Source organism: Argiope bruennichi, chromosome 7 (assembly GCF_947563725.1).
Source record: "Argiope bruennichi chromosome 7, qqArgBrue1.1, whole genome shotgun sequence".
NCBI lineage: Eukaryota > Metazoa > Arthropoda > Arachnida > Araneae > Araneidae > Argiope > Argiope bruennichi.
In genome coordinates this window covers 82,954,102-82,974,348 of record NC_079157.1, presented here as the reverse complement: position 1 = coordinate 82,974,348, position 20,247 = coordinate 82,954,102, and the positions used below count along the sequence as shown (strand labels likewise).

General features: G+C 32.7%; 1 protein-coding gene and 22 non-coding genes across 23 annotated transcripts in view; all 23 read right to left on the bottom strand.

The window, feature by feature from the left end:
* Positions 1 to 8,995, bottom strand: part of LOC129974953 (acetylcholine receptor subunit alpha-like 1) — a 71,293-nt gene extending 62,298 nt beyond the window's left edge. The window contains exon 1 of the mRNA XM_056087770.1: positions 8,803 to 8,995. Within this exon, the coding sequence (XP_055943745.1) occupies positions 8,803 to 8,994 (192 nt within the window). The 5' untranslated portion in view covers position 8,995. The remainder of the gene's footprint in view (positions 1 to 8,802) is intronic.
* Positions 8,996 to 15,630: 6,635 nt separating this feature from the next.
* On the bottom strand, positions 15,631 to 15,712 carry Trnas-cga (transfer RNA serine (anticodon CGA)). Its single transcript has one exon. It is a non-coding gene; the product is annotated as a tRNA-Ser (tRNA).
* A 74-nt stretch (positions 15,713 to 15,786) lies between these two features.
* Trnas-cga (transfer RNA serine (anticodon CGA)) lies at positions 15,787 to 15,868 on the bottom strand. Its single transcript has one exon. It is a non-coding gene; the product is annotated as a tRNA-Ser (tRNA).
* Positions 15,869 to 16,098: 230 nt separating this feature from the next.
* Positions 16,099 to 16,180, bottom strand: Trnas-cga (transfer RNA serine (anticodon CGA)). The gene has a single exon. It is a non-coding gene; the product is annotated as a tRNA-Ser (tRNA).
* A 385-nt stretch (positions 16,181 to 16,565) lies between these two features.
* On the bottom strand, positions 16,566 to 16,647 carry Trnas-cga (transfer RNA serine (anticodon CGA)). Its single transcript has one exon. It is a non-coding gene; the product is annotated as a tRNA-Ser (tRNA).
* Positions 16,648 to 16,721: 74 nt separating this feature from the next.
* Positions 16,722 to 16,803, bottom strand: Trnas-cga (transfer RNA serine (anticodon CGA)). Its single transcript has one exon. It is a non-coding gene; the product is annotated as a tRNA-Ser (tRNA).
* Positions 16,804 to 16,877: 74 nt separating this feature from the next.
* Trnas-cga (transfer RNA serine (anticodon CGA)) lies at positions 16,878 to 16,959 on the bottom strand. The gene has a single exon. It is a non-coding gene; the product is annotated as a tRNA-Ser (tRNA).
* A 74-nt stretch (positions 16,960 to 17,033) lies between these two features.
* Positions 17,034 to 17,115, bottom strand: Trnas-cga (transfer RNA serine (anticodon CGA)). Its single transcript has one exon. It is a non-coding gene; the product is annotated as a tRNA-Ser (tRNA).
* A 74-nt stretch (positions 17,116 to 17,189) lies between these two features.
* On the bottom strand, positions 17,190 to 17,271 carry Trnas-cga (transfer RNA serine (anticodon CGA)). The gene has a single exon. It is a non-coding gene; the product is annotated as a tRNA-Ser (tRNA).
* A 74-nt stretch (positions 17,272 to 17,345) lies between these two features.
* Trnas-cga (transfer RNA serine (anticodon CGA)) lies at positions 17,346 to 17,427 on the bottom strand. The gene has a single exon. It is a non-coding gene; the product is annotated as a tRNA-Ser (tRNA).
* Positions 17,428 to 17,501: 74 nt separating this feature from the next.
* Positions 17,502 to 17,583, bottom strand: Trnas-cga (transfer RNA serine (anticodon CGA)). The gene has a single exon. It is a non-coding gene; the product is annotated as a tRNA-Ser (tRNA).
* Positions 17,584 to 17,657: 74 nt separating this feature from the next.
* Trnas-cga (transfer RNA serine (anticodon CGA)) lies at positions 17,658 to 17,739 on the bottom strand. The gene has a single exon. It is a non-coding gene; the product is annotated as a tRNA-Ser (tRNA).
* Positions 17,740 to 17,813: 74 nt separating this feature from the next.
* Positions 17,814 to 17,895, bottom strand: Trnas-cga (transfer RNA serine (anticodon CGA)). The gene has a single exon. It is a non-coding gene; the product is annotated as a tRNA-Ser (tRNA).
* Positions 17,896 to 17,969: 74 nt separating this feature from the next.
* Trnas-cga (transfer RNA serine (anticodon CGA)) lies at positions 17,970 to 18,051 on the bottom strand. The gene has a single exon. It is a non-coding gene; the product is annotated as a tRNA-Ser (tRNA).
* Positions 18,052 to 18,125: 74 nt separating this feature from the next.
* On the bottom strand, positions 18,126 to 18,207 carry Trnas-cga (transfer RNA serine (anticodon CGA)). The gene has a single exon. It is a non-coding gene; the product is annotated as a tRNA-Ser (tRNA).
* Positions 18,208 to 18,281: 74 nt separating this feature from the next.
* On the bottom strand, positions 18,282 to 18,363 carry Trnas-cga (transfer RNA serine (anticodon CGA)). Its single transcript has one exon. It is a non-coding gene; the product is annotated as a tRNA-Ser (tRNA).
* A 74-nt stretch (positions 18,364 to 18,437) lies between these two features.
* Trnas-cga (transfer RNA serine (anticodon CGA)) lies at positions 18,438 to 18,519 on the bottom strand. Its single transcript has one exon. It is a non-coding gene; the product is annotated as a tRNA-Ser (tRNA).
* A 74-nt stretch (positions 18,520 to 18,593) lies between these two features.
* Trnas-cga (transfer RNA serine (anticodon CGA)) lies at positions 18,594 to 18,675 on the bottom strand. Its single transcript has one exon. It is a non-coding gene; the product is annotated as a tRNA-Ser (tRNA).
* Positions 18,676 to 18,905: 230 nt separating this feature from the next.
* Trnal-caa (transfer RNA leucine (anticodon CAA)) lies at positions 18,906 to 18,987 on the bottom strand. The gene has a single exon. It is a non-coding gene; the product is annotated as a tRNA-Leu (tRNA).
* Positions 18,988 to 19,060: 73 nt separating this feature from the next.
* Positions 19,061 to 19,142, bottom strand: Trnas-cga (transfer RNA serine (anticodon CGA)). Its single transcript has one exon. It is a non-coding gene; the product is annotated as a tRNA-Ser (tRNA).
* Positions 19,143 to 19,216: 74 nt separating this feature from the next.
* Positions 19,217 to 19,298, bottom strand: Trnas-cga (transfer RNA serine (anticodon CGA)). Its single transcript has one exon. It is a non-coding gene; the product is annotated as a tRNA-Ser (tRNA).
* A 74-nt stretch (positions 19,299 to 19,372) lies between these two features.
* Trnas-cga (transfer RNA serine (anticodon CGA)) lies at positions 19,373 to 19,454 on the bottom strand. The gene has a single exon. It is a non-coding gene; the product is annotated as a tRNA-Ser (tRNA).
* Positions 19,455 to 20,152: 698 nt separating this feature from the next.
* Trnas-cga (transfer RNA serine (anticodon CGA)) lies at positions 20,153 to 20,234 on the bottom strand. Its single transcript has one exon. It is a non-coding gene; the product is annotated as a tRNA-Ser (tRNA).
* Positions 20,235 to 20,247: the final 13 nt, after the last annotated feature.

The window sequence follows — 20,247 nt, the reverse complement described above, 5'->3', positions numbered from 1 at the left end:
AAAGAAATACACTGATGCCATTCACAGAATCGAAAAAGCTTACGAAACAGCTGCGGTAAATGACTCCTTCCAACGAAGATGACTATCGTCTGCGAGTGTAACGGGTACGTTTTTTTGCAGCTGATGGCTAATTCAAATAAGCGAATGCTTACCCTCAAGGGGACTGAAGATTTGTTTGGGAACATGTTGGATTAGTTTAGACCTGGTTCGGGCAGGTAACGGGCATTAGTAATTAATTATTCGCTGAAATGATTATTCCAAAGTTTCTGGAATTAATCAGATTAAGATATTATTGATGATAATTTATGTATTCTTGCGAGATTTGGTGCTATCGCTCGAATTTAATTTATTTTAATATATCTTTATGATATGTTCTATTCTCATTATTTCGAAGTTAAATTTCAGATCTGCTCATTTTATAGGAAGTGTTTTAGAATTGAAAAGAAATTATCAATAAAAAAAAATGCCATTTGATATTTATGACGAAGTTACAACTCAAAAAACTATTTTAAAGTTTCATGTTGAAGTTTAAAGTTTATTTTACCATTTGAATATGGAATTTGTTTTTAAACCATAAATAGTGCTTCAGAAATGGGCCTATGGTGCATTTTCCCAATAACCAACATAGAATTAATTAGTTTTCATACATTTTGAAATTATTTTAACAAGAAAAATCTTCAATTTGGATTTTTAAGTTTTTATATCATTATTAAAGTTTAATAATTTCATAATTTAGAAATAGTATTAATATAAAGATTTTTTAAAAGAAAAATTATTTCTGATTAATGCTATCCTTCGCTTAATAAGTTATCTTACAGACAAATAAAATATTTGGAAAAATTCTAATTGAATAATCAACAAAATTTATAGATTTTGTTGAAAATCTTTCCATTTTAAGAAAATATTCGAAATGCAAGCTTTAACAATCATATTCAAAGATAAGCGATACTATTAAAAAACGGTTGTAATAAAAAAAAATTTAAATAAAAGTTATTTTACAATAAAATATGACTTGTAAAGAGTTAAATAAAATGATTAAAATATTACAGATTAAAATTGTTAGGCAAATAATTTAATAATTCATATCTTTCCCAAAGAAAACACGGCTTCATAATATAAAATAAATAATACATTAATGCATAATTTCAATTGAAATATAATCCCTTAAAGGTGTTCTTGAGACCATGGAATACAGCATTAAAATAACCTAAAATATTGAATTCAAAGTTTCATAACTCAGTCAGCTTTAAATATAGATGAAATTTTTTCTCTATTTGAATTGTTATTATGTGAAGAATAGTTTTTTTAATTATAGCAAATAGGATTGGGTAAACCTATAAATATATACGTTACGTATTTTTTTTCAGAATTATATTTACATATTCAAAAACCACATAAAGTGTTTTTTTACGTCAATTAACCCTCTGACTGCGTACATTTTTAAAATCATTATTTAAAAATTTTCCAAATAAGTTCATATATTTCTCAAACAAAGTGAACTGATACACGATAATAATATGATGTAATAAAAAATATGTAATCGTAAAAATAAACACTCTAAACTGGGGAAAACACGGGATGCAATAGAAAATAGACAGATTGTCAACCCACGGAAATCGCGGGATGCGCATCTGGAGGGATAAAGCATTTTTCCAAAAGGAAGTAAATGCCTTGTAAAAGTTTAGAAAAGAGATAATTGTCGAGGAACAGAGAGGACATCCTATATATTCCTCGATTTACACGAGGAAAAAAAGAACTCTAATCCTATAATCATTGTACCAATTTCGTCAATTTTCATTTTATCTGAAAGTTCATGACTCCTTGATACGTCATAAATAGACACCTGACTTCGAACATGAAGACACATTTTAAAGATAAATCTCAAAGATATTATTTCATAGATGAAAATAATGACTGAGTACCTAAACATTTTTTTTCTATTTTAGTAGCTGCAATTTCATATGAAAATTGATGATGCCTAAATATGTCATCAATGTTCGCTTTCCCACAAATCCCTCCATTTTTGATAAATTTCACAACATAAGAATTCGTCAGGCAGGTCAACATCAACAAATGGAGCGATTTCATCAATTTCTAGACATTGCTATATAATCACCGAGTCCTGTGTTTCTTTCACAGGTATATTTTAAAATAGAGCTTTCTTTTGATATGATAAGTTGTCGTTTATCAAACTTGTTTGATCTGACTTAATTAATTCCATTACTATATTGAGTGAATAATTGGTCGTCAAAGGCGGCTTATATAAAATCAAGCGCACTTTTCGATGCAAGAATCATACGCCCACTTCTAAAACTCATTATACCGAGATCTAATGATGTTATGAACTTTATTTTCCCCCCTCAATATCTCTCTGAATATGACATACACACACATATGATATGATCACAATCATATGATAAATATAGTTACCCATGCCATTTAGCTGTGCATTTGTATTATATAGCGTGGGCTACTAAGTAAATTTGTTATAATTTTTTGAGTTAGAAAAAAGGGCATCATTTATTTCTAAGGTTTTGGTTGCTGTAATATGAACGATAATGAATAAATTGACAAACGAGAATGACTTCTATTTTATATTTAGCATTCCTAAAGAATTCGATAGAAATATCTTTCATCTTAATTAGAATATTTTTTGGCCTTAACTTTAATAATGGTTCTACTACTTCTAATAATATAAATAAAGATGTCATGGAGGTATTAATATATATATAAACCATATTTTCATTAAAATATTATTTAGTATAAAAGATGTACACATATTGAAGTAAAATGTTACCATATTTAAGTAAAATGAGCTAAAAGTATTTTAATGAAAAGATCTGGATACGAAATTAGGAAAATGTGAATTGATTTATCTCCTGTTGTTTCATTGCAATTTGCTAAAGTAATTTAAAAATTAAAAATGTATGGAAAAACTGGAAACCGAATTAAAAACTAGCAGAATGCGAAAATTTTAAAATATATACATTTGTAGTTTCTCCAACGTTTTAGACATCAATAAATTCCTAGCAAATATTTTGATATGTTTTAAATTAGAAACGAGAAATATATACATATTTATTGGTGATTGCGTTTGATAGATTCTTATATGTTCTTAGAATTTTTTTCTTCCTCTTTAGTTAAAGGATCTGTTAGTTATTAATTTAAATTTTTCTCTTCAAATTCAAAATTTTATTTAGAGTTCTATTTCATGGCAATTAAAAAGATTGTTGGAATTTTTAAATTATCTGGTTCCAATTAACTTGTTATAATTTTGATAACTGTTGGATAAAACTTTATATATTCATACTCTGTATTTATTTTTTGGCACATTAAAATGGTTAAATTCGAAATAATTTTTAGCTAGTTGGTTTTCAATTCCAATATTGTAAACAAAAATGCCAATCTAACGATATGTTATGTTGAATTGTAGCGAGATAGCTGCTGAATTTTTAGAAATATCTGCTTGGCTACCTGTAGTGATGTCTTTCTAAGAATATGAAAGTAATTATGCAAATTTGCACTTGTTTTTCTCAGTAACTTCATTCGTATGCAACTGTTTATGATAAGTATTGTGAATTTGGAATATCTTTGCTTTTATATTTTCTAGTCAACTCAAGTTGAGTCTGTTAAATCTTGATAATGAATCTATTTAATCTTTTGAACTTTTAATTTCTTATTATCATCATTAAAGCTTCCTGATTCATCAAAAGAGTCGAACCCATATATATTTTAAAAAGTTAAAAGAAAATCAACTGTATTATGTTTAATGCATAGTTTTGATCTCTTAAAACATCACCCAAAAGTTCAAATTGTGAAAAATAAAAACTGTAATAACATGCTACACAGACAAGTATCACAGACCAAATCAAATCCAAGCGAGAAAATGATCACATATGCACAAAATGATCTAATGATCTTTTACCTTGGAAAACTTACAAGAGTGCACTGCACATTCTCTTTAAATCAGAAATAATCAATTCAAGAATTGTAGTATATTTTTAAATGGTTGGAATTTAACACTTTAAGCCCTACATAAGTTATATAAATTTATTTATATTATTAAGAGATTCTTATAGGGATTTCTTTGATAGATATAGACTTAGGAAAGGAAATCATAGATATCTTTTAAAGGAATGCGTAGATGATAAGGATTTTTATCTCTTTGCTCTGAGTATGAGAGACTACAATGGTAATAAATTTTTTAGAGTACATAATAGAAATAATTAAATAAAAAAGTTAGATTAGTATCAAGAAATAAAAGAACATTTCAAAATGAAGTATTATGAACTAATTTAAGATTTAAAAAAACTAGAAAATTAATCATGATTTAAATTAGATTAGAAGATATCACTGCACGCATATATACGTTTAAAACTTTTATACCCAATAGATTATCCTCATCTACTCAGAACAGAATTTTTTAAATTCTAACCATCTAGTATTTAAATTAAGATGTTTTTACTTTGATGGAGCTACATATCCATTTGCTTGTAAAATCCAAATCAAGAGAAAGGCCATTGAAAAAGAGGTATATGACTTAAGATCATTAAAAACTCATTAATAAAGGACTGAATCATTATCTTGCGACTCATTAAAAGCATTAAAAAGGGACAATTTCTTTTTTTAACAATCAGTTAATTGTTTAGTAAATTTTAACAACACATATTTAAAATCTTTTAAATGCTTACTTAGTACAACACTTAGTTAATTATTACTTAATCTAAAGGTTAATTCATTAATGAAGAATTTATTCACTCAGTACTTTAAATGTATATCATTTATACTTGTTTATAAATTAAGACAGGATGTATTAAAAAGGTTTTAGGAATGTTTTCTGTGAAACCATAGAGTAAAGAAATAAACCTTGATAGGATTATCTGTTTAATTACTTAAGTTGTAATAATACTTTTGAAAAAGTATGCTTAAAATTTTTCTTTGGTTCTAGAACCTAGAGTTCTTATTTTACACATTTAACGTGAAAATAGAAGGTCAGAACTTATTTTCTGCAAAAGTAGATGAAGATTATTGAAAAATGCATAAATGGAAGTCTTGTAGTGAATTTAACAATCCGTAGACTGCATTAAATAGTACTTCATCAAACACTTAATAAATAAAAATTAAGTTTGATAAAATTCACTAAAAATTAAATAATTAAAAAATTTTAAAATTATAGCAAATATGTAACAATATTTGAATTATAAAGAAATTTTACAATCAAAGAAACTTTTGAATAAGTTTCCTATATTTTAATCAAGGGTAATAATTAAAATATTCTTAGAAATTTGTCCAATTCTAATTAACACTTAAATATCTGATTTTTTAATTAGTTTTTTTAATGTTTTTGCTTTTTATTTTATTTATAATTCTCAGAAAGAACAATTTAGAAAGAAAAATTTTATTTCAAATATGATTTATAACTAATAAACAAATTGTTGTCAATCGGGCTTTAATTGTTGTCAATCGGGCTTAATTGCGAAAAAAATACAATAATATTTTTAAATATAAACTTTTAAATTAAAATTATGAAATTATGGTGCTTTGAATAGTGCAAAATATTCAAAGGATATGCAAAAACAAATGAAAAGCACTTACTTATTCATTTTTTTTTCATCAGAACTTGAACTATCATATATTCTTTGTAACTTGATTTAATAGCATTTAAAATATGCATTCTACAGAAACAAAGGAACTAGCGCTTTAATCTTATTCTAATAAAAATTTAGAAGATAATATTTGGTACGTTGTTTAAATTCAACCCCTGGCATTTTAGAGTTATGTATCAATTATTCTTTTTAACAGGAACAAACAATTAAGGTCAATTGTTCCCCATTGCATCATTTTCACAGAGTAAGTGGATATACAATCCACCAATAAAATTAATGCATCAAACTGTTTGTACTGCCAAAATGCTGCATTGCTATTTAAACATCAAGTACTTTTAAGATATTATCTTCTGTTACTTTCAAGAAAATACATATTGCTCAATGGCAACTGAACAACAAAACTTTTAATTATAGTGCACTACTGCTGAGATAACTACATTGGCAACAATTAATTACCAGAAAAACTATAATGCCTTAAATATATGATGAAAAAATAGCTCAATATTTCCATGTTCTGAGCTGTGTTGAGATATTTTTATAACTGAACTAATGTTTGTGAATCAAGTACTGTAACTTATGTGCGATAGCACAAAAAATTTTATTAGCCATATTTAAGATCATTTATGCAAATTAATATGGTACAACCAAACAAGACCATTTCATGAAAATAATACGGTCAATTACGATTATGGCTAAATATGGTTAACATAATGGAATAGGTAAATCATTTGTTAGTTTTTAGAAAATATGTAATCTTATCGTTTGATTCTAAGAATTCAATTTTCTTGTTTAATAGTTAAACTAGGAAATCTAATTTCCTAATTCATTTGCTCTTATTTTATTCAAGAAAACGTTATTTTGCTGAAATTAATTGCAGATAATAATAAATATTTGTTGTTGAAAATTGCATTAACAGTTTAAACTTTTGGAAATTTTTGGTAAAAACAAGTGCAAACCTATCTAGAAGAGTTTGAATATCACATAATATACATAAATATATGATGTAAAGAGTACCATAAATCGTTTGGCCGTTTTTTTTAAATTGTAACACAATAAATGAAATCGATCAGTTATCAGTTTTAAGACAATGAATTAATCCTATATATTTACTATAAATACTTCCACCATATCCTAAAGAGTAAAGGGAAAGCCATTTTAACTTTCTCAGAGCTGTAGATGATGATTAGAAATTGCACTTTTTTAGGACGCCAAAGGTGCAATCCATGTCAATAAGTTTTCTAGAAAATAATTAGATGTCAAAGAAAATCCGAAAAGCACAAATAAAGATATCCAAATTCGAAAACTGTTTAACAAATTATGTATTTTAAAGTAGATGTTAAATTAATATTGGACAATGACAGTAAGTGTTTTCCCCAAAATCGAAAGGTTAAAAGATGAAATGTCATTATATTGTAATATAATCAGAGCTGCAATTTGTCAGTTGGATGGAAATATGATTTTTTTCTAGAATATAATGCATGCAATCCATGCTAACACTTTTTCTAACCCCTCCCCCCCCAAAAAAAAACATAATGTCTGAATGGAAAGACTAATAAATCAGCTTGGTTTCTTTTGTATGGAATTGTAATCTTTTATAAAACTGTAATAACTTTGTATCTATTTTAAATGACAGAATGATCCTGGAACATTGCCATTAAATACTTTCATCCTAATTAAGAGAAAATGTCATGGCAGTGTGACATTACCAGAGCCGACAGTTATCAATTGGATATAAATATGGGACAAAGTCATAGGTGGTCCCCATGCTAGTAACTTTTCTAAAAAAATTTAAACATTCAAGGAATTATGAAAAGCAAAATGTATAATGTCTGAATAAAAACATTAACAAATCAGCTTGGATTTTTTCTCTTTAGAATGCTGGATGGAATAATCCAGGGTTTGCTAATAAAATCTTTCGTTTCAAATAAACAGCCGAAGGAAAAATAACTTGTCAATCTAATGTTCTTAGACTTGAAAGTTTTCTACAGGAAATATAAGTTTTCTTCAGAATGTTATAGATCGATCAATGTCAGGAATTCTAAAAAAAAGATGAGCACTCCCTCCCCCACCCCCCACTAAGGGAAAATGAAGATATGAAAAGAGCAATGGATAAGAAATGCTAATTTATTGGAACCCATGATTAAAAATAAAAAAAATTGATTAAAGGAAAAATAAATTAGTTGTTCTTTCCATTAACTCCGCATTAGTCTCTCTCCATTAACTCTGTACTTAAGTGAAAGTTATTGTTATTTATGTTACTTTATCAATGATTTTCTTTAATTCTGATCTTTAATCTTAAATATTATTAATGATGTTGAACTTGTCATTAATATGCTTTATGCACTGATTTGTTCAGTTTAAAGTTGTTTTATTCTGATTATGTGTGTGTGTGTGTGTGTGTGTGTGTGTGTGTGTGTGTGTGTGTGTGTGTGTGTGTGTGTGTGTGTGTGTGTGTGTGTGTGTGTGTGTGTGTGTGTGTGTGTGTGTGTGTGTGCGTGTTTCTATTTTTCTGCTTTGTACATTCATAGAATTTTTATATTTTCTTATGATTTATTTTCTTCTGTATATAAATTTGTTCCATGACATACATTACATACATGCTTTCCTCATACATTATATGTTATATTTTTCTTGTATTCAAGTTATCCTGTGCTTTATATGCTTTTGGGTCAGTGGGACAGGTGAGAGTTAAACTAATTAATAAATATTAGTCACATATCATTTCATATAAGCAACAAAATAGATACTCTGCTCCGAATTAATAAAAGAATAAAAGGTTATTTGAATCATTTTCTGATCTCAGAATCAAACTACTTCTGAATCTAAAACAATCATTTGAATGTAAGTGCTATTGAAACTGATACGGAAAATTGATCTCAAATACAAAATTGCTGATAACCCCTATAAGAAAATAATACTATAAAATAATCTAGGTTATTTATAAATTATTTTACCTGGAATGTGTATGAAAACCAAACACCAAAAACCAATAGTATTTCTGAATAAAACTTCTACCACAATGGGGAATCGACAAAATCGATGTTTAGCAGCACCACGCCATAACAATGTTATTTTTTATGTTATTACGGGAAGAACCATTGAATTATAGGTTATACTGCTACTGGGCAAGTATTCAACATCGAATATCAACAACACGTGCATCAACACAAAGAGGACAAGAAGGGAAAGTACTCACCACGTCAATGAGCTGGGACAACTTGAGACCCATCTTAACGGTCAGCCTGTCCGAGTTGTTGCCCACCGGTCGGATGAGGGCATTATATCCGTTAATGAGGTCATCATAAAGTCGTTTGGCATCAGCATTCGAATCACCCCTGGCCTCCTTGCATGCCAACAGGAAAGCCAGGACCAGTAGGCCGGGAGCCATGGATCCCTAAAGATGGAGAAGAAACCGCCTCCTCCTCCTAATCGCTTGTAGGGGTGGACATGGGAATCGATAGGGGTGGAGAGAGCGTGGCGCCCCCCTACGGTAGCGAAGAGAGACTTGGCGGAACAAATTCTAAACTGTTTCGTTTCCTCAAACTGTCGAGAGTCGTGTCATCAATGTACAACCACCACTGTTGTGACGTCATGGGGGTGGAGGAAATGAAATGAGAGAGGGGAAGGAAAGAGAATGTAGAGATTTATCATTGGAAGAGAGAATTTTCTTCTTTTGAGGGAAAAAAAAAAGAGTATGGTTATTGAATGGGAAGTTTTATTGCGGACGAGATTTATGATAAAGTTCGGGATTACCAGAAGATAAAAATAAAATAGTACCTTCCCTCTTTTTTATTGTCGTTTGCTTAGAGCAAAGACAGAAGGAGTCGAAAGCCAGAAAAGGAAATCGTTTTCTGTGTGCTTAGTGGGATTTATTTCGGTACCTCTCTCAATGGGGGGATTTATGGTTTCCACTCAAGAAGAATGGACTAACAGAAATAACCATTCTTGAATATTCAAAAGAATCTGGCAGCTGAGCCAGTTTACAGCAAGATGTTCACAATAGTTAAAGTCATCATTAATTTTCTTCATGGATATGAACATATTCAGCGAATATCTATGCGTTTCGTTTATGGTTATAACATGAAGGAGGATAAAGGAGTTCTTTTATCAATATGAAGAAGAATAAATGAAACTTTTTATACCATTATTAAATGTAATACATTTTAATCAAAATAATTCTTTTTCGAGAGTAGCAAAAATTAAGGATTTTAATATTATTTTTTAAATAAATCATTGAGATGTAAAATAATAAGTTAAACAAAGAACCAATCACCAGCCCCAACCTCTTGTCCGATTTTGCCATTTTTGTTTTTCATGAAAGCTTCTGAACTCTAGATACATCATCAATAGTCATCTGTCTCACATCATTCTTCATTTGTAGAGAAATAGAAAATACTTTTGTTTACTGTAAATTCTCTATGGGGGGAAATCCGTGACAGATTTCCCCAATTTCAGTTATTGCACAAATTTTGAAAATCTGTTTTATATGAATACACATGACTCCTAGAAACGCCATAAACTGCCTTCTATTAATTTTCCCTTCATTTTAAGAGAATGATAGAAATCTTTACTTCTACAAAGCGCAGATTTCGCCATTTTCTTTTGTCGCCTATCAATTGCTTAAATTTGAAGCTTATCTAGTAAATTAGAATGTTCTATCATTATTGAGCAAATATGATTTATAAGAAAAATGTTGCTTATTTTTATTTATATTATTGCTATTATACTTTTTAATGTTTTTAGTGATAAAATATAGTTCATGTCTAAATTAATCTTATTAATATTACTCGATTTTGTCGACCATATTAATGTTATTAATATCACATTAACTAGTTTTGATGAAATACATAAAATAAAGTATTCTTTTAAACTATGATTGATAATATTCACAGAGCATTCTGACTTATTAGTTGTGTAAAATGATGAACCTAATTCGCGCCGAATATTGGCAAAAGCTGTTCAGTTTAGGGCTCTCTTTAAATTTTATTCAGGTATGCTCAAGTGTGAATCCAATGCATAGGAAGGTATTGGATGGAAATTGTTGATTTTAAGTTTGATTATCAAATTTTATCCTTCTAACTTTCTTTGTTCTTCCAAAGGCCAGTCAGATTTCTGCAGAATGGATTTCGTTAAAAATTTAATAGAAATTTACAAAGTTGGCATAAGGATCATATTCCAGATATCACCTGACTAATAAAAAGTCTTTTGATTAAACGTGTTCATAGACAGATAAGACATAATTCCAAAAAGATGTTTTTCCATATTCAGAGAAGCCTAAAACGTGGAGATTCAAAAAATTTTGAGTGGAAACTTTTTGACGATTATCACATTTCCTTCTTGTGTATTTCCTATATGAGAAATTAAAAATTGGCGAAATTGGCACATTAGATATTTTATTTTGTTCTCTGAAGTTACTCTCTTTTCTCCGAAAAATACAGAGAGAGAAGCAGTGTTTTTCAGTATTCTCTCGAATGCTGGTGATGATGGAGATTTTGAGACCGTCAATGGCATATCTAGGTATCACTAATTTTCATATGAAGCAAAAAATCATGAAATCGTCACATTTGTTGCAATTACGAAACTCATTTTCTTGCGAATTATTAAAACGTATAAATGGCGAATCAATAGCTGGTCACCGAAAGCGGCTAACTCTTATTGATATTCATATGTTTTGAACAGTCGAAAGAAAAATAATACCATTGAATAGCTATTAAATTGCAAGTATACGTTTTAAAATCAAGGAATAATACGCTCAAGAAAAGATATTCACACATTCACACGTTCACGGGCTTCGATAAGTATGCTTGTCCTACAATATCCCTTCCTATTTACGATAATAAATTCACATTTTATCCATTTTTGTCTAGCTTATCTTAATTATATTTGCTTGACACAAATTGGCTTTAAAAATTTCAAAATAGCATGCTATATTGATCTTAAGAAAAAAAATCTCTATCTGTATCTGTGTCAATAATAAAAAGGAATGTGTGTGTGCATGTTGAAACTCTACAGGACAGACCGTTTGAATTAGAGCCATAAAATTTGATCCAACTGTAATTTGAAGGTTGGGAATTTGAATCTAAAAGAGACTCCAATAAATTTTAATAAAGAGAAACCATAATTTTATCGTTTCTTCTGCGAACACTTCTGAAAATCTTCTTGCTCGAAATTAGTTTTTAAAGCATCTTAATTTTAAAGGAATGGGGTTTTTTTTAAATGGTAGCAAATGAAATTGCATTAACGCGAAACAAAACGTCGAATTTATAATAGAGATAAATTTTTAACGACTCTGAGATATTACGGAGCTCTACACCATTTGGAAGGCTCATGTACATAATAAACAGAAGAGGTGTAAGAAAACTGCTTAAAATTATTTTATTAAGGAAAATAGGAATATAAATTAATTTATAAGTGATTTATTGTAAATAAGTACACCTCGAATGTATTATCGGAAAAGCAGTTAGTAGAGAATAGCAGTTAGAAACTCCACCCAACGGAAGAGAAAAAAAAAAAGATGCAGACAAAAGCGATCAAATACAGCGAACATTAAAAAATATTAAACAAGAATGTCAATCATCTGGACTATATTATCTATGATATCACTCTTTTTGAAATAGCAGAACTTTAAAAAAAATTACATTATATTAAGAAGAAAATTCAATTCAAATTGGGCTATTAAAAAAAAGATTTTCCGCAGATTTATTAAGCCAAATAATTATCAAGTACAGTTAAATACATAATATTCTTAGCCAAGAATTTTCTAAAAATATGAAAGCTTAAACCAAAAGTTAGAAGATCCTAGTTAAAAATACATATTAAATAAAAATATTTATATATTGAATATTGTTACGAACCTGTGATGCTGCTTTCCAGCATAGTTGGTTCCATAGGAGGTCCCAGAGCTTGGCGACAAACTTGGCAACCATTTGGCGACTTGGCGACGAATTTGGCGACTTTGGCGCCAAAATAGATTATACCAGAAACATCGATAATATTCCCGATCCGTCCAGTAGGAACCGAGTTACGCCTCGAACGTTCCTGATTGGTTCAGAGGTTTCTAGCCCCGCCTCCTGAGACCTATAAAAGGAGTGGCCTGCAGCTGCCGGGTGGTCGTGAATTGAGTAGTAGTCGAGAGTCGTCGGGATCGACGGAGAAGAACGAGTCTTCCAGAGAGAGTAGTTGTGAACTAGTAGTAGTCGTCGTAGTCGGAACCGACGGTAAAAGAACTGGCCTTCCAGAGATAAGCGGAGCAGCGACGGAGTGAAGCTAGTGCTGAACTAAGTTGTGTCCTACTGTCTGCAGTAGAGTCTGTTGTATGCTGCACGTCTCGGCTGAAAATAATCGTCTTCTGTGCTGTATATAGTTGTAGTCTTTGTGCTGTCCTGTGTGTCTTCGTGTAAATAAACGTCGTTGTTTTATTTTCTACTGCCGCCTGGTGATTGAGCGTTCTTCACACCATATAACTTCCACTATCCAAACGAACCCCGGTAAAATTCGTAACAATATGTATTTTTAATTAAAATTATCGCATATATTCATTCTTTAATTCTCCTAATCTATCTATCCGGTACTATATTTTGTTTTCTTCAATCTCTTCTGTATTTTTGAATTCATATTACATTTTTATTAATTATAAAAACAGTTTAGATGTTAAACTATTCTGTTTAAACATCAATTTTTATTATATTAATAAAAAAAACCGAATAAAAGATTTTTTTTCGCCATCTGTATGTTCTCGTCTGTATTGGTAAAGTCGTTCACTAGCATGTAAGGTTTTGAAATTCTTATACATCACTAAATTGCTCAAGTTTGCTAACATTCTATTTCTGTAGTCAGTGTAGCCTATCCTAAGAGTGTGAAGTTCGATAAATGTGGTAAAGAAGAAAAATTGAAAAATAACATATCATAATCTCACATAATTTTTTGAAAGCAGATGGAAGTTCGACGATAGAGAAGTCGCTTTGCATTTTAAGTTCGTTTTATTCTCTTTAATCCATCGAGGGAAGACATTCTTATTTACAAGCAGGATCGACGAGCACATACACAACACAAAGTGAAAAGAAGAATTGATGGAGAGTTGATGAACATTTTATACATCTTATATAACATGAGATTTCAGACACGTGTCGACCTTGACAAGAGAAACAGAGGGATCCTTTAGAAGGATCTGTTTACAGCAGCTATTCTCCATCCCTTCACTCGGTACGTGGAATGTGTTGACGCAATTATTTTTACAAAGCTTCAGTTGAATTTATTACAAAGAAAAAGTGGAATAGGATCAGGAAATAAAAGAATATTTTAGAATGACTTTGACATGGGCTGAATTAAGCTAAAAAATTAGGAAATTCATTAGGATAAAATTAAATTTTAAAATATCATTACACACATATATATATGGTATAAAGTAATTTTTACCCTATTTTAAAACACACAAAAAACATTTTTTTAATGATAATTTCATTTTCGGAATGTTTTTCTCTAATCAATTTTTTTTATTTGAATTAAAACATAATACATAACGAAATTTTTATTGATATAATAAAATTTAAACTAATTTCACAATATATATATATAATATGCTTAATGGAAATGTGAATTTCTTTATATCAATAAAAAGTTCGTTGCCGATTATGTATTAATTTAAATTGAAATGTATTGATTAAAGAAAAACACACCGAAAAAAAACTGTTACAATTAAAAAGATGCTTTTTTTTCAGTTTTAAAATAGGATAAAAGTTATATGATTCGCTTTTATACATATCTCCACAAATAATAAAGATAATTATATGTGTATGGGGTGTACAGTAATTTGTAGCAGGCTGATTCTATTAGACTCACCAATAACAAGAAGGAGAATTTTAAATACATAACTGCCCCATATTAATATTTTAATAACCAAGGAAGACAATATTCAGGACAAACAAACTTGTCGCTGAAGGCAGCTGTAATATGATAAAAAATAAGTAAATAAACTTCAATAAGGAAATTCCTCTTCATAGGGACTCACGCAAAGCAATTGGAGCCTCACAAATATATCTTGTTTCTACTACAGGAAAAGTTTGAAATCCTCTATTTTATTGAGGACTAGATATTTTTCAATCCCTACTATTAGCTCACACTCTCTCCATAAATATATGTATCTTGTTCAAATTTTCAATCGTTAATAAAATACTTTTTATCCATCCCCTGAAGTTCAAATACATTTTTTTAAACTTGTAGTGGATAACACTTGATGTTAATACAGTTTTTTTCAAATATTATTTAGTTAATTAATTTCACTTGTTATGTAATGTTTGAAAGGATTATTTTTGGGACGAAATCCTCGACGTTTTATTTAGATTTTTTGATAATTAAAAAGATGTAAATTGGTTTTCGTCTATTAGCAATAATTTTCAGAATTTTAAACACAGCACATAAAAATAATATTTATATCACTGTTAAATTCAGAGAATTAACTTTTCAGTAATACAAATTTAATTGTCTTTAATTTCTGTTACAAATATTTTCCCATAGTGAATCAGTCATTTTTTTTTTCAAAATTAAAGCTATTAAGCTCATATTACGTGAATTATCAATTATGAGCCTTAAAATATTTTTGTTTAGTTGTGTTATTAAACCATTCAAATTTAAAATATTTCAATTTTTATGTCGCAAAGAAGGATAAAAACAATATTTAAATGGGAATAATAAAAAAAAAATGTATGTTTTTAAAATTTTTAATTAAAAAAAATGTATGTAATGTAAATTTTTATTTCAACTGGCAGCATTTGATAATGAAATGAACCTAAGAAGGTTTTAGGTAAACAGTTTTGCAGACTGAGTTTGGATCTATTCTTTATCTTTCGGAGAATAATAATAGAAGAGACGACGCAGCCGTTAGGATTCGAACCTGAGCGGAAATACCCCAATGGATTTCGAGTCCATCGCCTTAATGACTCGGACACTACTGCTTGACGGACATTTCTGTGAAATTATTGTCACGATTGCAGTAATTTATATATGAAGAATGTAAAAGAAGAGAGGACGCAGCCGGTAGGATTCGAACCTACGCGGGAATATCCCAATGGATTTCGAGTCCATCGCCTTAACCACTCGGCCACGACTGCTCGACGGACATTTCTGTGAAATTATTGTCGCGATTACAGTAATTTATATGTGAAGGATGTAAAAGAAGTTACGACGCAGCCGGTAGGATTCGAACCTACGCGGGAATATCCCAATGGATTTCGAGTCCATCGCCTTAACCACTCGGCCACGACTCCTCGACGGACATTTCTGTGAAATTATTGTCGCGATTACAATAATTTATATATGAAGGATGTAAAAGAAGAGACGATGCAGCCGGTAGGATTCGAACCTAAGCGGAAATATCCTAATTGATTTCGAAACCATCGCCTTAACCACTCGGCCACGACTGCTGGACGGTCATTTCTGTGAAATTATTGTCGCGATTACAGTAATTTATATATGAAGGATGTAAAAGAAAAGGCGACGCAGCCGGTGGGATTCGAACCTACGCGGGAATATCCCAAATGATTTCGAGTCCATCGCCTTAACCACTCGGCCACGACTGCTCGACGTACATTTCTGAGAAATTATTGTCACGATTACAATAATTTATATATGAAGGATGTAAAAGAAGAGACGTCGCAGCCAGTAGAATTCGAACCTACGCAGGAATATCCCAATGGATTTCGAGTCCATCGCCTTAACCACTCCGCCTCGACTACTCGACGGTCATTTCTGTGAAATTATTGTCGCGATTACAGTAATTTATATATGAAGGATATAAAAGAATAGACCACGCAGCCGTTAGGATTCGACCCTACGCGGGAATATCCTAATCGATTTCGAGTCCATCGCCTTAACCACTCCGCCTCGACTGCTCGAAGGACATTTCTGTGAAATTATTGTCCGATTACAGTAATTTATATGTGAAGGATGTAAAAGAATAGACGACGCAGCCGGTAGGATTCGAACCTACGCGGGAATATCCCAATGGATTTCGAGTCAATCGCCTTAACCACTCGGCCACGACTGCTCGACGGACATTTCTGTGAAATTATTGTCCCGAATCCAGTAATTTATATGTGAAGGATGTAAAAGAATAGACGACGCAGCCGGTAGGATTCGAACCTACGCGGGAATATCCCAATGGATTTCGAGTCCATCGCCTTAACCACTCGGCCACGACTGCTCGACGTACATTTCTGTGAAATTATTGTCACGATTACAGTAATTTATATGTGAAGGATGTAAAAGAATAGACGACGCAGCCGGTAGGATTCGAACCTACGCGGGAATATCCCAATGGATTTCGAGTCCATCGCCTTAACCACTCGGCCACGACTGCTCGACGGACATTTCTGTGAAATTATTGTCACGATTACAGTAATTTATATGTGAAGGATGTAAAAGAATAGACGATGCAGCCGGTAGAATTCGAACCTACGCGGGAATATCCTAATGGATTTCGAGTCCATCGCCTTAACCACTCGGCCACGACTGCTCGACGGACATTTCTGTGAAATTATTGTCGCGATTACAATAATTTATATATGAAGGATGTAAAAGAAGAGACGACGCTGCCTGTAGGATTCGAACCTACGCGGGAATTTCCCAATCGATTTCGAGTCCATCGCCTTAACCACTCGGCCACGACTGCTCGACGGACATTTCTGTGAAATTATTGTCGCGATTACAATAATTTATATATGAAGGATGTAAAAGAAGAGACGACGCAGCCGGTAGGATTCGAACCTACGCGGGAATATCCCAATGGATTTCGAGTCCATCGCCTTCACCACTCCTCCACGACTGCTCGACGGACATTTCTGTGAAATTATTGTCACGATTACAGTAATTTATATGTGAAGGATGTAAAAGAATAGACGACGCAGCCGGTAGGATTCGAACCTACGCGGGAATATCCCAATGGATTTCGAGTCCATCGCCTTAACCACTCGGCCACGACTGCTCGACGGACATTTCTGTGAAATTATTGTCACGATTACAATAATTTATATATGAAGGATGTAAAAGAAGAGACGACGCTGCCTGTAGGATTCGAACCTACGCGGGAATTTCCCAATCGATTTCGAGTCCATCGCCTTAACCACTCGGCCACGACTGCTCGACGGACAGTTCTGTGAAATTATTGTCGCGATTACAATAATTTATATATGAAGGATGTAAAAGAAGAGACGACGCAGCTGGTAGGATTCGAACCTACGCGGGAATATCCCAATGGATTTCGAGTCCATCGCCTTCACCACTCCTCCACGACTGCTCGACGGACATTTCTGTGAAATTATTGTCACGATTACAGTAATTTATATGTGAAGGATGTAAAAGAATAGACGACGCAGCCGGTAGGATTCGAACCTACGCGGGAATATCCCAATGGATTTCGAGTCCATCGCCTTAACCACTCGGCCACGACTGCTCGACGGACATTTCTGTGAAATTATTGTCACGATTACAGTAATTTATATGTGAAGGATGTAAAAGAATAGACGATGCAGCCGGTAGGATTCGAACCTACGCGGGAATATCCTAATGGATTTCGAGTCCATCGCCTTAACCACTCGGCCACGACTGCTCGACGGACATTTCTGTGAAATTATTGTCACGATTACAGTAATTTATATGTGAAGGATGTAAAAGAATAGACGATGCAGCCGGCAGGATTCGAACCTACGCGGGAATATCCTAATGGATTTCGAGTCCATCGCCTTAACCACTCGGCCACGACTGCTCGACGGGCATTTCTGTGAAATTATTGTCGCGATTACAATAATTTATATATGAAGGATGTAAAAGAAGAGACGACACAGCCAGTAGGATTCGAACCTACGCGGGAATATCACCATGGATTTCGAGTCCATCGCCTTAACCACTCGGCCACGACTCCTCGACGGACATGTCTGTGAAATTATTGTCTCGATTACAGTAATTTATATGTGAAGGATGTAAAAGAATAGACGACGCAGCCGGTAGGACTCGAACCTACGCGGGAATATCCCAATGGATTTCGAGTCCATCGCCTTAACCACTCGGCCACGACTGCTCGACGGACATTTCTGTGAAATTATTGTCGCGATTACAGTAATTTATATATGAAGGATGTAAAAGAAGAGACGACGCTGCCTGTAGGATTCGAACCTACGCGGGAATTTCCCAATCGATTTCGAGTCCATCGCCTTAACGACTCGGCCACGACTACTCGACGGACATTTCTGTGAAATTATTGTCACGATTACAATAATTTATATATGAAAGATGTAAAAGAAGAAACGACGCAGCCAGTAGGATTCGAACCTACGCAGGAATATCCCAACGGATTTTGAGTCCATCGCCTTATCCACTCGGCCTCGACTGCTCGACGGACATTTCTGTGAAATTATTGTCCGATTACAGTAATTTATATGTGAAGGATGTAAAAGAATAGTCGACGCAGCCGGTAGGATTCGAACCTTCGCGGGAATATCCCAATGGATTTCGAGTCCATCGGCTTAACCACTCGGCCACGACTGCTCGACGGACATTTCTGTGAAATTATTGTCACGATTACAGTAATTTATATGTGAAGGATGTAAAAGAAGATACGACGCAGCCGGTAGGATTCGAACATACGCGGGAATATCCCAATAGATTTCGAGTCCATCGCCTTAACCACTCGGCCACGACTCCTCGACGGACATTTCTGTGAAATTATTGTCGCGATTACAATAATTTATATATGAAGGATGTAAAAGAAGAGACGACGCAGCCGGTAGGATTCGAACCTAAGCGGAAATATCCTAATTGATTTCGAGTCCATCGCCTTAACCACTCGGCCACGACTGCTCGACGGACATTTCCGTGAAATTATTATGGCGATTACAATAATTTATATATGAAGGATTTAATAGAAGATACGACGCAGCCGGTAGGATTCGAACCTAAGCGGGAATATCCTAACGGATTTCGAGTATATCGCCTTAACCAATCGGCCACGACTGCTCGACGGTCATTTCTATAAAATTATTGTCGCGATTACAGTAATTTATATATGAAGGATGTAAAAGAAGTGACGATGCAGCCGTTAGTATTCGAACCTAAGCGGGAATATCCTAATGGATTTCGAGACTAACGCCTTAACCACTCGGCCACAACTACTCGACGTTCAATTCTGTAAAATTATTGTCACGATTACAGTAATTTATATATGAAGGCTGTAAAAGAATAGACGACGCAGCCAGTAGGATTCGAGAATACGCGAGAATATCCCAATGGATTTCGAGTCCATTGCCTTACCCACTCGGCCACTACTGCTCGGCGGACATTTCTGTGAAATTATTGTCACTATTACAGTAATTTATATTTGAAGGATGTAAAAGAAGAGACGACGCAGGCGTCAGGATTCGAACCTGAGCGGAAATACCCCGATGGATTTCGATTCCATCGCCTTGATGACTCGGCCACGACTGCTCGACGGACATTTCTGTGAAATTATTGTCGCGATTACAGTAATTTATATGTGAAGGATGTAAAAGAAGAGACGACGCAGCCGGTAGGATTCGAACCTAAGCGGAAATATCCTAATTGATTTCGAATCCATCACCTTAACCACTCGGCCACGACTGCTCGACGGTTATTT